Source organism: Sorex fumeus, unplaced genomic scaffold (genome assembly GCF_029834395.1).
Source record: "Sorex fumeus unplaced genomic scaffold, SorFum_2.1 ptg000072l, whole genome shotgun sequence".
In the NCBI taxonomy this organism is placed as follows: Eukaryota; Metazoa; Chordata; class Mammalia; order Eulipotyphla; family Soricidae; genus Sorex; species Sorex fumeus.
Window position 1 is genome coordinate 50,351,675 of NW_026606129.1, and position 16,691 is coordinate 50,368,365.

Here is a 16,691-nt window from a genome sequence, read left to right on the forward strand (position 1 = left end):
TGGTTGCCAGAGCCCATCAGGAGTGATTCCTGAGGGCAGAGCCAGGAGTAAGTCCTGAGTAGCACTGGGTGTGATCTTGCAATAAATTAAGGTATAAAGTATAAGTGCAGGATTTTTCTCCCCTTTGATTTGATGATCTGTGTGTACAAAAATGAATGTAATCACTAAGGAACCAAAATCAGCCTTGTCTCTTCTCCTTTTGGGGATGCAACCCTGGGGAGTAAGAGGATTTGATCTGAAATCCGTGTAATGGAAGAGTGTCATGACCAAGTAGATAAGGATCACCCCTTTGACTAGATTTGTGGGATTTTGACCTTTCGCTTAAATTCTGAGTGCATTTACAAGGTGGTCACTGGGTGTGTATACCCTTCAAGCTGTAACCATGTCCAAGAGCAGAAGTGAGCATACTTTTTTTCCCCCACGTAAAATAGACTAATTGAGTAAGGATACTAATTCTAAAGAGAATGTAGAATTCTCCAAAGACAAAAATTGGAAAATATAAAAAGAAAGGCCAACAGTAAAGGGAGAGAAGTTATGCACCACCTTAGGGGGCTGTGGGTGACTCCAGAATGGAGTGTGCCGACGTGCTGTTTCTTAAAAGGTTCATGATATAGATGGGAAGGCTCGCCATTCTGTCACAGCTCTGTCGGTAAGTACAGAAAATAGTTGGGAAGGTAGACACAGACAAAATGTGAATGAATAGTCATGGCTGTCTTCCAATAAAACTGTACTTATAAACATTGAAATGTTTATTTCACATAAATTTCGCATGTCAAGAAATGATATTTTTTTAAAAAATCATTTGAAAATACAGAAATCATTTTTAGCTCATAGGCCATACAAAGGCAGGTGGCAGACCAGAGTTGGCTCATAGCCGTTGTTTACTGTATTCTGTGGAACAGTGTTCTTCCACTTGAAGTATGTCATGAAAAATGAGCCAAAAATATTTTAAGATATATATTTTGTGGGGCTGGAGTGGTACTACAGCAGGTAGGGTGCTTACCTTGTGTACTGCTGACCTGGGTTTGATACCCAGATGTACCCTGAGCCTTCCAGGCATGATCCTTGAGCCATGAGTAATCCTTGAGCACCACTTAATGTGTCCCCCAAATTAAAAAGATTTGTACTTTGTTATGGTAGTTTTTGTATCTCCTCATTATCTGAAATATTTACATATCTATGGTGTCCTAGATGTCTTTTGGTATAATTGAATCATGAAAACTTAGTGGTTTACAACTATCAATTTGTCTGTTTTTTTGGAGGTGGGGTCCCACCTGGCAGTGCTCAGGACTTCCTTATGGCTCAAAGATCACTCCTGCTGGTGCTCACGGTGTTAGGGATTGAACTAGGGTCAGACACATGCTGGGCAAGTGCCTTAAACTCAGAACTACTGGCCCAGCTACCAATTTGCCTTACCATTTTGTGGCCTGGAATTCAGAGATTTAGGACTCGGCAGGAAAGCTCATCTCTGTTTCACATGGGATTACTTAGAGTTCATTCATGAATGGCAAATCGATGATACCTGTTGACAGGTGGCATCACTGGACATATTGTTCAGGCTCTTGACTCCTGTCAATGTAGAGCTTCCTTGTATGGGTGGGGTTTGTTTTTGTAATTTTTTGGTCACTTGCAGTAGAGCTCAGGACTTCACCCCTGGCTCTGTGCTCAGGGATCACTTCTGGTAGTGCTTGAGGGACCGTATGGTGTGATGGGGATTGAATCTGGATTGGGCCCAGGTATGGTGAGTGACTTACCTGCTGCAGTTTCTCTCAGACTCCAGAGAGACTTTTCAGCCCCAACAAAGAGAGACTTTTTTGGTATGTTTGGGGGTGGGGAAGTTAGATAGGGCGGTTAATCCAGATTTAACCCCAAACATTTCATATGGTTGGTTTTGGGCACACCTGGCAGTTCTCAAGTGTTACTCCTGCTCTGCACTCAGGAAGGAATCACTCCTGGTGGTGCTGGGGCAATATATGGGATGACAGGGATTGAACCCGGTTTGGCCATATGTAAGGCAAGTGGCCTACCATCTGTACTATAACTTTGGCCCCAAGAGAGACCTTATGTTGTTTTAGTGCCATACCTGGCAGAGCTTGGGGGTTACTCCTGATTCTGCACTCAGGAATCTGCCTGAGAGAGGCATTTTTTAATAGGTTTATTCACCAGGAGAATTAAGAGATTTTATTGGGAAAATCGGATTTTATCTAAGCATGTTTATCTGTAGAAAGCAGATCTTTTAGTTAGCTGATCGGTCAGTCTGTGCAAACACAGATGCAGGTATGACCCTATTCTAAACAGTCTTACATCAGGGCTGTGTCAGGTGGGAAATCAGATCAGAAAACCTGGCCTCTTTCATTGAACTTTGGTTTCCCCATCCATAAAACTAGATTGCAGTGTCTTTATATTATGAGTTTCTTTCCTTCCTTATGAATGGATGATAATTTAATTGTACAGTATAAAAAAATGAGAAAGAAAATCTAGGGTTAGAGAGATAGTACCCAGGGTTTAGTATATTGCTTTGTAATGAAGCTGATCCTGATTTGATCCCTGTCACCCATATGGTTCTCTGAGCACTGCTAGGGGTCACCCCTGAGCACAGAATCAGAAATGTCCCTTTTTGGGGGATCACACCTGGCAATGCTCAGGGGTTACTCCTGGTTCTTCACTCAGGAATTACTCTTGGTGGTGCTCGGGGGACCATATGGGATGCCGGGGATCAAACCCAGGTAGCCTCATGCAAGGCAAACTTTCTACCTGCTGTACTATCAGTCCAGGCCCCAGGAATAGCTCTTGAGTACTGCGGCCAAGAGTGGCCCCCAAGCCCTCCCTTCCTCAAAAAAAGAAAAATTTGTTGTGACTCCTGCCATTCACAGTGAATCCCTTCATCATTTTCTATTCAGAGGTGTCTATGGGCCATACACAAATAACAGCTTAGACCTGGGGTCACAATAGATTTCTATTCCTTTTTTTTTTTTTTCTTCTCTTTCTATTCCTTTTTGGAATTTTTTTTTCTCTTTTTTTGGGTCACACTCAGCAATGGCCAGTGGTTACTCCTGGCTCTTCACTCATTAATTACTCCTGGTAGTGCTGGGGGACCATGTGGGATGCCAGGGATCGAACCTGGGTCTGCTGCCTGCAAGGCAAATGCCCTACCTGCTGTGCTATCGCTCTGGCCCCTGGAAAAGCTTTTTGCCATACCCAGCAGTGATTAAAGCTTGCTTAAAGTGAGTGTTGGAATCCCTATACCATCTCTCCAGTCCCCCCCATATTTTACTTTTTTTTATATGTTGTCGCTTGATTGATTCCCTATGTGTATCATCCCTCTTCCTCGTGTATTTTTTTTTTAGAAATGTGCATTTTTTTCTTTCCAATTAAAAAGTTTTTTTTTTTTTTAACCCCGCCACCACCCCCTTTCCCTTTGTCACTGCTGTTGTTGCAGTGACTATGGGTTGCACACACACTTGGCTGTGATGCTTATAGGGGCCGGGGGTGTTCATAGGTGTGTGACTCGCATACTTCGCAGCAGTATACACTGAGGCTAACACTCAGTGTCGAGGCCCTTAGATGTGGTTCACCAGTGGTCACCATGGTCATGCTTCCTGGTCAGCCGAGGTGCTTGCACATCTTATAGTTGCAGTGCTCACAGAGGATTGCACCCCTTCACCCCTTTCTGTTTTTGTGCCATACCTGACAATGCTGGAGGCTACTGCCATCAATGCTTGCCATCCATCTGTGGTCAGGAAATAGTATCACTAGGGATCCAGGCCCCTGGAATTTAAGCCATGCACTCTTGGCCTTTGAACCATCTCCCTCACTACCTTTTTTGTGGTGCTCACAGTCATCTGCCTGCAATGTAGCCAGAAATTGCTTTTGACATGAGGGATCATAGTAAGAGTCTTAAGACTCAAACAACAGAGGTGCCTGATTTTCAGCACACATGATATGTTGGGGATTTGAACTCAAGACTGTACTAAGACAAGATCTTGAGTCTCTACACTATTCCTTCCCAGCTTCTGGGAATGTAACTTTTTTGGGGAGGTTCACACTGGGTGTGCTCAGGGCTTACTCCTGGCAGTGCTTAGGGAACAAAACGTGGTGTCAGGATCAAACCAGGCTTGACCTCATCGAGGTAAGTGCCCTTATCCATATACTATGTCTCTGGCCCAGAATAGAACTTTTAATGGTTGTCCTAAATGCACACAAATACACACACACACACACACACACACATTTATAAACTTGGTATATATAAACCATACCTGAATGTTTAAGGCTTCTTTCTCTGTGTTCAGGGATCACTCCTGGTGGTGCTTAGGGACCATAGGCAGTGCTAGGGATTAGACCAGCATCTGCTGCATGCAAAGCAAGCGCCTTAACCCCTGGACTATCTTTCTAGCCCCTGCCCAATATTTTTATGTATGTGAGGATCATTTCTGACCCAGGTCCTAAGGAGTCTTTTTGGGTGATCTCCAGATCATAACTATCCCTGTTACCTTCTGAGCTACCCTTCATCTCTTCCCAGACCCCTTACTTTAATTTTTTTGTTGGTTTGTTTTGGGATCACACCTGGTACTCAGATCTCCTGGTTCTGTGTTTAAGCATAATTCCCGGCAGGGCTTGGGGGACCATATGAGATGCCATGGATCAAACACAGATCTGCTGTCTAACACTGTTTCATGTCCACATAACCCTTGGGCATCTCAGCTTGGCCAAACTGTCACTTATCCACCCATTTTTCAGCTCTGCCTTGAAAACCATTGTGCTTTTATTGACCCCCAACTTAACTCCCAGATGGACACCATTGGCACAGTGATGCAGGAAGGTGCTGCAGGTGGCCCCAGGCCTCATGTCTGTCAAGTCTTCCTGAAAGACCTGTTCTGTGGACTGTCTCCTTTCCTTTGCTCTTGGGACACATGGGTCTGGTGTGTGCTCCTTTAATCAGACTGGATACCTGTATGTGAAGCTCATTCCATGTCATGACTGACATTTGCTCTCACAGGCCCTTCCCTCTTCATCTATAAGTCAGGAGATGGGACCCAAAGCTGGCTTGGCCTTTGGTAGGCAGCCCTACACGTTTTGGTGTTGGCTATAGTGTGAGTTGCGAATCTTGACCCTTGTTTTCCTTGGGATTGGTGCCTCTCTTCAGACTGGAGTGTCTGGACGAGGATGGCGGGCAATGCCTACAGACAGACGTTCTAAGTCCTCCTCAGTTAGGAGGCTCAGTGAGAGACATCTTTGCATCACTGAAATGATTGGGTGCCTCTAGAGCCCCTGGTTGTCATTTTGATGGAGCCTGTGAAAATGGCTTTTTATCCTTGCTGCTTATTCCTCGGAGCCTCCTGTTTAGAGACAGTGTGGACTTTCGCTCAGCCCAAGATGTGGGCAGACTGGGAGCAAGCCTTCCAGGGACTGTGCTCTCAGCTGCTGGCAGGGGCTCCTCATTGTTCCATTGGGAACAATGGGCAGTCTCTTTGGCCAGGAGGGGCGTTCATGAAAGGAGCATTTCTTTGGATGCTTGAGAGCTTTGTGGAGTCCTGCTTGCATTAGATGAACTGTGGTTTCTTCCTGCTTTGAGTGGGTGTTCCCTGCCTGAATAGGCCCCTTGTGAACATGGCACACCGGGAAATGTGGGTTGGCGAAGGAAGGCATCCCTGAGGGTGGGTTCTCCAAATGGCATTTGCCCAGACACATCAACTCAAATACATTGAAAATGGAGGCTTCGCAAGGCCCGGGCTATGCTTCAGTGGTAGAGTACATGCCTTGCATGTATTGGGGTCTTCAGTTTGATCTCCATTGCCTCAAAAGGAAAAAAACTCTTGATTTGGAAAAAAATACAGATCAGGATTGTGGCTCAGTGGTAGCGGATGTGCCTTGCATTAATAAGGCCCTGGGTGTATGGGGAGGGAGAGATAGTACCGCAGGTAAGGGCTTGCTTTACCGTTTGTTTTCCCCTTTTCATTTTCTCTGCCCCCACCTTCCTTTCCCTTTATTGTTCTGGTGTGTGGGTGACCCACACATGCATGGATGTGGTGCTGGCACAGTCAGTCTTGGTACTCACTGAGGGTCGTCACTCCTTCAGTTGCTGTACTAGAGTCTCACTTTTTAGCTATCTGCTCACACAGGTTTTGGTTGTGATGCTCACTGGGCATTGTGTACCTTTATTTGTGGTGTTCAAGCATGCTTGACTGTGGCATGACCAGAAAGCACTTGTGGTTGCACTTTGCAGATGTGGTGGCCCCAGGGATTGAACTTGCACCCTTCAGCTTGCAGTGCAGGTGCTCTTGGTCACTGAGCTATCCTCTGGGCCTATTTGTTTGCCATTTCTAAGTCTCTTCTCTACAGGTCATTTCCTATCTGGGTAGAAGATGACCTTCAGAGTTCTTAGTGTTTTCTTGGTTTCAGAAATCCAGAGAACCCAGAGTCCTATAATAATTAGTAAGAGCCTAATTTTTTAGTTTTGTCTTTCATCTGTGCCAGCCACTGGCTGGCTCATGCTGTGGATGAAAACTTGCTTTTAGATGTGAGACTAACAGAAGCTCCTCCACCAAATTTTCATAAGAGTAGAGTGAAACTGGTCTTTTCTTTTTATTTTGGTTGTGGGGGGCACATCAGGTGATGCTCTAGGGTTACTCCTGGCGCTGCACTCAGAAATTACACCTGGTGGTGCTCAGGGAAACACATAGGATGGTTGGATTAATATTTTACATGAAGCTATTTATTATGAGTAAGTAACATAAAATAATAAAATGGCAAGCTCCCTACCCACTGTACTATTACTCTTAGAAGGAACTGGTTTAGGGCAAGAGAATGGTTATGTTGTGTGGTGTTGAACATATATGCTGTATCTTTACCAAGTATTTGATGATCTGTTGGCACAAGAGAAGAACCAGCCAAACAGTTGGAGATGTGTCCCAGAACCAAATTGGAAATCGTTTACTAGGTCTTGTAGATTGAGGAGCAATCAAAGCCTTTCCTGGCAATTCCTCAGTCATTTGGTCACAGTGCCTCATTGTGGACTTCTCTGGGTGGGGGGAAGTTTTAGAACTTCCTGTGGGTCAACTTAGGTTTTGTGGTTTTGAATCTTATACATAAAATATTTCTTCTTTAAGAAAGAGTGTTTTCAGATAGACTTTATGAATCAGTATTTCTAAGACTTAAGTGTGTAGTTGTTTGGGATCTTGTTTTCCCCAGTGCCGGATTTGCCTTCCAGCTCAGAAGTGTGTTCGCTCTCAGGGTTAATGACACTGGAGACATTTCCGGCTCTTTCTGGGAGACCTGCAAGCTAGAGCCTATGATTGTCTCAAATCAGTCTTAGTTCTGCAGTCTCTGGCTCTGCAGATGTTCCACTGCATGCCTGAAGGCAAGGTTCCTTTCCAAAATAAGATCTGCAGGCTTGCATCCTATTGCTGCCAGGTGCTACCGACACTTGCCAAGGGACGGTTGAGCCCTTGGAGGGATTTCCTGCACCCACCTGTCCCCACACAACATTTGCTGGTGCTGATGAGCACTTCACACACAGCTCTGATTCCTTTCTCTTGCTTTTCGTTCCTGACCTCACGGCCATTAGGGGGTGAGCTGTGGGTGGTTCTAGTTCTGTTGGGGCAGAAATTTTTGTTTAGTTCTTGATTTTTTATATTTTGTTTATTAGGCTGTTGGTACAGGGATGAGTTCTGAACTTTTTTTGGGGTCACATCCAGTAGTGCTCAGGGCTTAACTCCTTCTGGCTCTGCATTCAGGGATCATTCCTGGTAGTACTCAGGGGATCACTTGGGGTGCTGTAGGGATTGAACCCTCGTCAGCCATTTGTTGCACTATCACTCCAGCCTCCAGGATAGAAGTTTTACTAAGGATGGTCTCGTGTGCAGATTGGCCAGCACTGAGCACATGTGTTATAGATTGAAGAGGCGTCCTCAGTCTTAGCCTCAGTCCACTATCAAATCTTTTTTTGTGTGTGTGTGCTTTTTTGGGTCACACCTGGCATTGCACAGGGGTTACTCCTGGCTCATGCACTGAGGAATTACTCCTGGTGGTGCTTGGGGATCCTGGGAATCGAACCCAGGTCAGCTGCATGCAAGGCAAATGCCCTACCCGCTGTGCTACCATTCCTATCAAATCTTGCCTGAAGCCTTCCCACATCCTTGCTTCTTTGAACTTCTGCTTGGGGGTATGAGCAGGGAAACAAGGCCTCACTGTGTGCTGCATCTGAGGCCAGCTGGGAAGGTCTGGGGAGTGGAGCCTGGACATGTCCTGGACCAGTCACATTGCTTGAGCTCAGCATGTGTCTGCCCTGTGATTATATAGGGATGACCCCACTGGCCCCACCCTCCTTACCCACACATACATGAGACCTGCTGTGAAAGGATGGGACACACACAGCTGTCAAAGGCCTAAGTGAGCTGACCCCACCCTCTTAACACACACATACATAAGACCCAGCCATGAAAGGACAGACAACCCCCCCCCCCCCCCACACACACACACACAACACACACACAACTGTCAGCTGGTCAGAGGCCTAAGAGACCTGCAAGGTCAGCTCAGGTTCCAGCCTGCCTGGACTGCTGTTCTCTGGTGGGGCTTTGGCGTGGCTGGGCTATTGTTACAAGGATGAGTTCTGGCCTGTCATGGAGCTGTGTCTCCTGAATCTCTCAGAAGGAACTTCATATTCCACTTCATCTGTATGCTCTGAGTGAAAAAGAAGTGGTCCTGACCTGGAAGTTTTGAAAACCGGGAGCATGTTTGCTAGGAGCTCCTTTATTCAGGGTGAAATAAGTGTTGTTTGCTCAAACATTTCCTCAGCTGAGTGTCCTTGGGAGGGAGGGCCCACTAGTGGAATCCTTTGGAACTGTGGACATGACCAGCCCTTCCTGCATGTTGAGTCTTCCCATTTCAGGGAATTTCCCCCAAATGGCCTTGAGAATGCAGTGCGTGCCTTCGACTTGGCTAGATTCCTTGTGGAACTTGAATTTGTTTGGCTTTCTTTGCCCTTCTGCTACAGTAAATCAGCCACACAAACTGCTGCTTGGACCCGATGTTCTTCAGTGCTTGGAGAGGCTTGGGTTTTAGAATGTTTGGGTTCAGGTGACCACCCAGGAGCCAGAGGACTGTCTGTTTCAAGAGCCTGTTTCCAGTGACCAGTGAATGTCCCTCTACAACCCTGGGGAGCTGAAATCTGCAGAGAGGGTGGGTGGTGTGCAGGCTGGGGAAGCTTGACTCTTTCTCACAGGCTTTGTCCCAAAAGTCAGTAAAGCTGAGGGTAGAAAAAAATCAGCTTCAGTAAACCAAATAAAACTACAAGTTCTGGGCTGGAGTGATAGTACAACAGGAAGACAAGTGCCTTATACGTGGCCAACACAGGTTCTATTCCTGTCACCACATATAGGACCCCCCCCCCCCCCCCGCCCAGCTCCACTAGGACTGATCCCTGAGCACAGAGCTTGGAGTAAGATCTTAGCACAGTTGGTTGCCGCCCCCCCCAAAAAAAAACCCCAAAACCCCAAAAACCTACCAGTTCTGCTTTTCTGCTTTTTTATTTTTTTTAAGTTTTTTTGCTTTTTTTGAGGGAGTCACACCCGGCAATGCACAGGCGTTAGTTACTCCTGACTCTGCACTCAGAAATTACCCCTGGCGGTGCTCAGGGGACCATATGAGATGCTAGGAATTGGACCCGGGTTGGCTGCATGCAAAGCAAATGCCCTACCCGCTGTGCTATTGCTCCAGCCCTGCTTTTCTGCTTCTTAAATGTGAAATTGAGCAGTATAATTTGCTTTTGTGAAACCTAGGGTTTCATGAAAGTGACGTTTGTTATTTATCTTCCGTGTTATTTTTAACATGTTGTAGATTAATTACCACAGATTAAATCAGGGGCCTGAGAAATAATACTGTGAGTAAGGTGCTTGTCTTGTATGCACCCAACCTGGGTTTGATCCTTAGCATCCCATATTGTCCCCTGAGCCCCACCAGAGGTGATCCCTGAGCACAGAGTCAGGAGTAAGTCCCGAGCACCGCTGAGTGTGCCTCAAACTAAAACCAGAACAAGCATACTTTAAATCATTGTTTCTCAATTTTTTAAATTTTTTCCCCCTTTTTTTGGTGTGTGGATGTGAGGTTGGTGATCGCTTAGGGATCACTCCCGGTGGGCTCAGGGGACCATATGGTGTGCTGGGGATTGACCAGGTCCAGCTGTGTGCAAGGTGAGCACTCTACTGCTGTATTATCTCTCCAGCCCTTCTCAGACTGTGGCCCCGTTCCAACTTGCTTTTTTTGCTGTGACCCTCTGTCCTACTGGTGAGTCCCCTCTCCTCCCAGACTTTTGTGTTTTGGTTTTGGGCCACAAGCAATTTCATGTACTTTGCAGAATGAAAATGTCTCGCCATTTTCTTTATATGTGGTGATATATATATATTTGTATTTGGTGATATATATATTTGAAGTGGCGATACTGGTATTTTATATGAACCGGGTGACCATATGGGGATACCGGGAATTGAACCTGGGTTTGCTGCCTGCAAGGCAAATGCCCTAACCGCTTTGCTATCTCTCCAGCCCCAGAATTTTTTTTTCAAATAGCAATTTTTAGTTTTTTTCAAATAGCAATTTTTAGTTGTACAACACACCTTTTTTTTTTTTTTGAGATTTGAAAAAATAGGTAATTAAGGCAGTAAATGTGATTAACCGTATCCAGATATGTTCAACTACACTTGATCGTAGCATGGTGGCTGTAGAGTTAGAGCCATCAAATTCTTCCTTTCACCCTGATCTGTGTTCATTTCCATGTCTGAGCAAGGTAAGCACTTTAGGCCAGATGTGTTACTTGAGCAAATTCGGGGCGCCATGGAAGGCAGGGGAGAAGTCTGGGGTGAGATTGTAAAGTCAGGTAGAGTGGGTCCATCAGAGTAGGGCATGTCACAGGTCTAAAAATCTGCAAAATTCTCTAGCTTTATGCCTAGGTTAAGACATGTATTTGAATGCCAACACTGGTAGGTTCTCACTGTTTGGCTTTAGGTGAATTATTTGCCTCTCATTTGGCAGTCCTAGTCTTTTGTGACAGTAATCCTGAGTTCTGGGAGAGTGGGGTTGATTCCCCAGCAGGAATTCTGAATTAGACATCAAGCCTATCAGGCCAGTGATTAACTGTTGTGATCCTTTTCCAGTTATGCAGTGACTGACTATAGCACTTGTGCTGGTGTCTCTTCTAGGTTTCAGCTGCGGGGAAGGAGGCCTTGCCATCCTGGCTGCACTGGGACCCACAAAGCCACACCCTAGAGGGCCTCCCCCTTGACACCGATAAGGGTGTTCATTACATCTCGGTGAGCGCCACCCGGCTTGGGGCCAATGGGAGCCACGTACCCCAGACCTCTAGTGTGTTCTCTATAGAGGTCTACCCTGAAGACCACAGCGAGCCACAGTCTATGCGCGCAGCATCACCAGACCCAGGTGAAGTGGCGTCATCTGCCTGTGCTGCCGACGAGCCTGTGACAGTCCTGACGGTAATTCTGGACGCTGACCTAACCAAGATGACCCCAAAGCAAAGGATTGACCTCCTGCACAGGATGCGGAGCTTCTCGGAAGTGGAGCTTCACAGCATGAAGTTGGTACCAGTTGTGAACAACAGACTCTTTGATATGTCAGCTTTCATGGCCGGCCCAGGAAATGCAAAAAAGGTGGTAGAGAATGGGGCTCTGCTCTCTTGGAAGCTGGGCTGCTCCCTGAATCAGAATACTGTGCCTGACATTCATGGCGTGGAGACCCCAGCCAGGGAGGGTGCTATGTCTGCCCAGCTTGGCTACCCTGTAGTGGGTTGGCACATAGCTAACAAGAAGCCGCCTCTCCCCAAACGCATCCGGAGGCAGATCCACGCCACACCCACACCTGTCACTGCCATTGGGCCCCCAACTACTGCTGTCCAGGAGCCCCCGTCTAGAATTGTGCCCACCCCCACATCTCCAGCCATTGCTCCTCCAACAGAGACCATGGCTCCTCCAGTCAGGGATCCTGTTCCCGGGAAGCCCACTGTCACCATTCGGACTCGAGGAGCCATTATTCAGACCCCAACCCTAGGCCCGATCCAGCCCACTCGAGTGTCAGAAGCTGGCACCACAGTGCCTGGCCAGATCCGCCCAACAATGACCATTCCTGGTTATGTGGAGCCCACAGCCGTCGTTACACCTCCCACCTCTACTACCAAGAAGCCACGAGTGTCCACACCCAAACCTGCCACCCCTTCAACTGACTCCTCTGCCACCACAACTCGAAGGCCAACCAAGAAACCACGGACACCTCGGCCAGGGCCCCGGGTCACCACCAAAGCACCCATCACCAAACTGGAAACTGCCTCCCCGCCTACTCGCATCCGCACCACCACCAGTGGGGTGTCCCGGGGAGGAGAGCCAAACCAGCGCCCAGAGCTCAAAAACCACATTGACAGGGTTGATGCCTGGGTCGGCACCTACTTTGAGGTGAAGATCCCCTCCGACACTTTCTATGACTTTGAGGACACCACCACTGACAAGCTGAAGCTCACGCTGAAGCTGCGGGAGCAGCAGCTAGTGGGCGAGAAGTCCTGGGTACAGTTCAACAGCAACAGCCAGCTCATGTATGGCCTGCCTGATAGCAGCCATGTGGGCAAGCACGAGTATTTCATGCATGCCACAGACAAAGGGGGCCTCTCGGCTGTGGATGCTTTCGAGATTCATGTTCACAAGCGCCCGCAAGGGGACAAGGCTCCCGCTCGGTTCAAGGCCAGATTTGCGGGTGACCCAGCCCCAGTGCTGAATGACATACACAAGAAGATTGCCCTGGTGAAGAAGCTGGCCTTTGCCTTTGGGGACCGCAACTGTAGCACCATCACACTGCAGAATATCACCCGGGGCTCCATCGTGGTGGAGTGGACCAATAACACCCTGCCCCTCGAGCCCTGTCCCAAGGAGCAGATCACAGGGCTCAGCCGCAGGATTGCTGAGGATGATGGCAAGCCTCGGGCCGCTTTCTCCAATGCCCTGGAGCCTGACTTCAAGGCCATGAACATTACCGTGGTGGGAGCCGGCAGCTGTCGGTACCTGCAGTTCATCCCTGTGGCACCTCCCCGAAGGATTCCCTCTGTGGCCCCAACCACAGAGGTCACAGACAGGGATCCTGAGAAGAGCAGTGAGGACGACGTCTATCTGCACACAGTCATCCCTGCTGTGGTGGTGGCGGCCATCCTGCTCATCGCGGGCATCATTGCCATGATCTGCTATCGCAAGAAGCGGAAGGGCAAGCTCACCCTCGAGGACCAGGCCACCTTCATCAAGAAGGGGGTGCCCATCATCTTTGCAGATGAGCTGGATGACTCCAAGCCGCCCCCCTCTTCCAGCATGCCACTCATCCTGCAGGAGGAGAAAGCGCCCCTCCCCCCTCCTGAGTACCCCAATCAGAGTGTGCCCGAGACCACACCCCTGAACCAGGACAGTGTGGGAGAGTACACGCCCCTGCGGGATGAGGACCCCAACGCTCCACCCTACCAGCCCCCCCCCACCCTTTACTGCTCCCATGGAGGGCAAGGGCTCTCGTCCTAAGAACATGACCCCATACCGGTCGCCCCCTCCCTACGTCCCCCCTTAACCCACAAGCGCCTGGGTGGAGGCAGGGGTAGGGCAGGGCCCTGGAGACAACCCAGTGTTGTCTGTGGAGACCAGTGGCCTGCAGACCATCACCCACTGGGAGCCGACACCTGACCTAGCACACAGTGACACAGGGCCTGGACAAGCCTGCCCTCTCTGGTCCTCCGAAACCCCAAAGCAGCTGGAGAGACTTTGGGGAATATTTTTACTTTTTTTTTTTTTTTTTTGGCCTAACAGCTTTTTGTTTGTTCATAGAAAATTCTTCGCTGCGTTTTTGATGGCTGGCTCTGAAAGCACTGTTTGGAGGAGAGGTAGACGGCGGGAGCGAGGAACCGTGAATGAACTCGCAGGCAGTGCTGGGTGGCCTCCCGGCTCTCTGCGTTTTGCCTTTAACACTAACTGTACTGTTTTTTCTATTCACGTGTGTCTAGCTGCAGGACGTAACATGGAGAATAGTAGCTAAAGATTAAGTTCAAAGGACTTTCAGAAGTTAAAGTTAAGTTTTTACATTTAATCTGCTGTTTACCTAAACTTGTATGTATAATTTTGGGGTGGGTATGGGGAATTGCTTTGCTAAAAATAAGCTCCCAGGGTGTTTCAAACTTAGAGAAGACCAAGGGACAGTATTTTTTATCAAAGGAATCCTATTTTTTCACACTACGAAACTTGGTTGCTCTGATACCCCAGAGCTTGCCTGGGGGCCTCCCGGCCCTGGTGCTGGGCTTGCTCTCCTGCTGCTGCCAGGGGTGGGAGCTGGAGGGGCCCTCTCGGGCCGTGGACATCCACACCCTCACCCCATGCACGTCAGCGGCTCACCATCAAGGGGTCTTTATTTCCATGGAAAGGGGACTCCAAGAGGCAGTGGTGGCCGTGGCCCCCAACCTAGGTGCTCCAAGGTGGGCCAGCTGCTTGTGGGGGGGTGCTGGGGGGGTCGAGGAACTCGACCACATCCACTTACTTTTGTTTCCCCTTCTTTTGTGTGTTTTTTTCCCCTCCTTAAAGGAAAATCATGGTTTTTGAAACACTCAGTGGGGGACATTTTGGTGAAGATGCAATATTTTTATGTCATGTGATGCTCTTTCCTCACTTGACCTCGGCCACTTTGTCCCAACAGTCCACAGTCCCTCCCTGGCCCCCCCACTCCCCCTACCCCCACTTCCTCCTGGCACCCCAGTCCCAGGCCTTGGGCCTGAATGGCTGGAAAGGTCCGGACTGGGGAGGAGTGCCAGCAATAGTTCATAGTGAAATTCTGTGGGCTCTCAAAGCTGATTTTTTACTAAAGTTTTTATACAGCCTCAAATTGTTTTATTAAAAAAAAAGATTAAAAATGGTGATGCTTCCAGCAGTTTGTACAAAGCTCTTAGTGCTGATCCCATGGAACTGACGGCTTCACTCATTTTGATTTTTTTTTTACCCTCTTTTCCTAATGGCTTAAATTCTGGAATTACACTGGGACTTCTTTTGCCTTTTTTTTTTTTTAATTTTAGCAGAATGTCCGTCTGTCCATCTGCATCTCTGTCCTATGACTCAGGGGTGCCCACTCTGCTTTGATTCTCCTCCTTTGGAAGAAACCATTTTGAGCATGACTTTTCTTAATGTCTGGGAGTTATTTTGGTTACCTCTTGGGGAGGAATGCCTTTCGCAATAATGTATCCCTTCCGTGGTAGACGGCAGGTGGGTGGACCCAGGTTCCTTTTGCACACCAAGCAGCCTCTTCTAAGCCATATCGAACCATTTTTGCCGGATTCGTATGTTGCCTCGGGAGGGGAGGGCGGCTCCAGGGAGGCGTTCTCCACCTCGTCCTTCTCAGAGGGCGTATCCCCTCACACCTGCTCCCACAGGGCCCACTTGTTTCTCCTGTCTGGCCCCAATAGGGTAGGTACACAGGTGAGCAGTGCCTCAGTTGCGGGGAGCCTGTAGGTGGAGCTCTGGTGACGGGGGCCTTGTTCTTCCATGCCCTGGGCCAAACCAGAGTTTTCCCAGTGCCCCAAAGTCTACAGCACAGGGGGTCTGACCTGGTGAGATTATTTCTGATGACCTGGTCAGAAATTAAACAACTCCCAGTGTTCCAGGTGAGGGCTCTGAAAGGCCTTCCACACGGCTCTGTTGTCCTTAGCAACTCCACCATCGGACACTGCCACATGGCCACAGAGACGTGGCTGGCCCAGAATGGCCTGTTGCCGTAGCAACTGGAGGCGCTGGGGCAGTGAACAGAATAACAACAGCAACAATGCCCTTGGAGGCAGCCTGCCCCCCTGAGTGCTGGGCTGGCGATGGCTGTGGACTCTGAGACAGAGAGCCAATCTCACATTCAAGTGTTCACCAACCACTGACGTGTTTTTATTTCCTTCTTTATGATTTTAAGATGTGTTTTCTGCATTCTGTATAGAAACATATCAAACTAAATAAAAAGCAGTGTCTTTATTACAATGCCATTGCCTCCAAGCCTCTGTTTCCCTCCCTCCTTTGTGTTTCAGTATTGAGGGTGGGAGGGTCAGAAGTTCATGTGACAAGAAAGAGGGAACCCAGGGAGGCCCGCTCAGAGGGACCTTTTTTTCCCTTCTTTTTGGGTCACAACCAGCAATGCTCAGGGGTTACTCCTTTTGCACTCAGGAATTAATCCTGGCAGGGCTCAGGGGACCATATCGGATGCCCAAATTGAACCACCTTTGGCCATATGCGAGGCAAGTGCCCTATTCGCTTTACTATTGCTCCAATTCCTCAAAGTTAACTTTTGGAACTGATAACCCCATTGCTGCTATAGCCTTGCAGGTTTTTTTTTGGGGGGGGGGGCGGGGGGAGGGGTTGGGGAGCTATACCTGGTGTTAATCAGGGATTACTCCTGACTCTGCTTAGGGATCATTTCTGGCAGAGTTTGGTGGCCGATATGGTGCTGGGGATCGAACCCAGGTCAGCCACATACCTTACAATTTGTGCCCCTGGGAGGGCACATATGTGTATATGTTCCAGACAGGTCCCTGTAGCACCTTTAAAAAAAAATTTTTTTTTCTGTATTTTGGGTCACGCTTGGCAGTATTCAGGGGTTACTGCTGGCTCTGCACTAAGGAATTATTCCTGGCAGTGTTCAGG

General features: G+C 48.3%; 1 protein-coding gene across 3 annotated transcripts in view; it reads left to right on the forward strand.

Annotated features, from left to right (window-relative positions):
* The window catches only part of DAG1 (dystroglycan 1), a 64,174-nt gene extending 48,143 nt beyond the window's left edge, over positions 1–16,031 (forward strand). For all 3 annotated transcript variants that reach the window (XM_056129038.1, XM_056129036.1, XM_056129037.1), the window contains exon 3: positions 11,199–16,031. In XM_056129038.1, coding sequence (XP_055985013.1) covers positions 11,199–13,556 — 2,358 coding nt within the window. In that variant the 3' untranslated portion in view covers positions 13,557–16,031. The remainder of the gene's footprint in view (positions 1–11,198) is intronic.
* Positions 16,032–16,691: the final 660 nt, after the last annotated feature.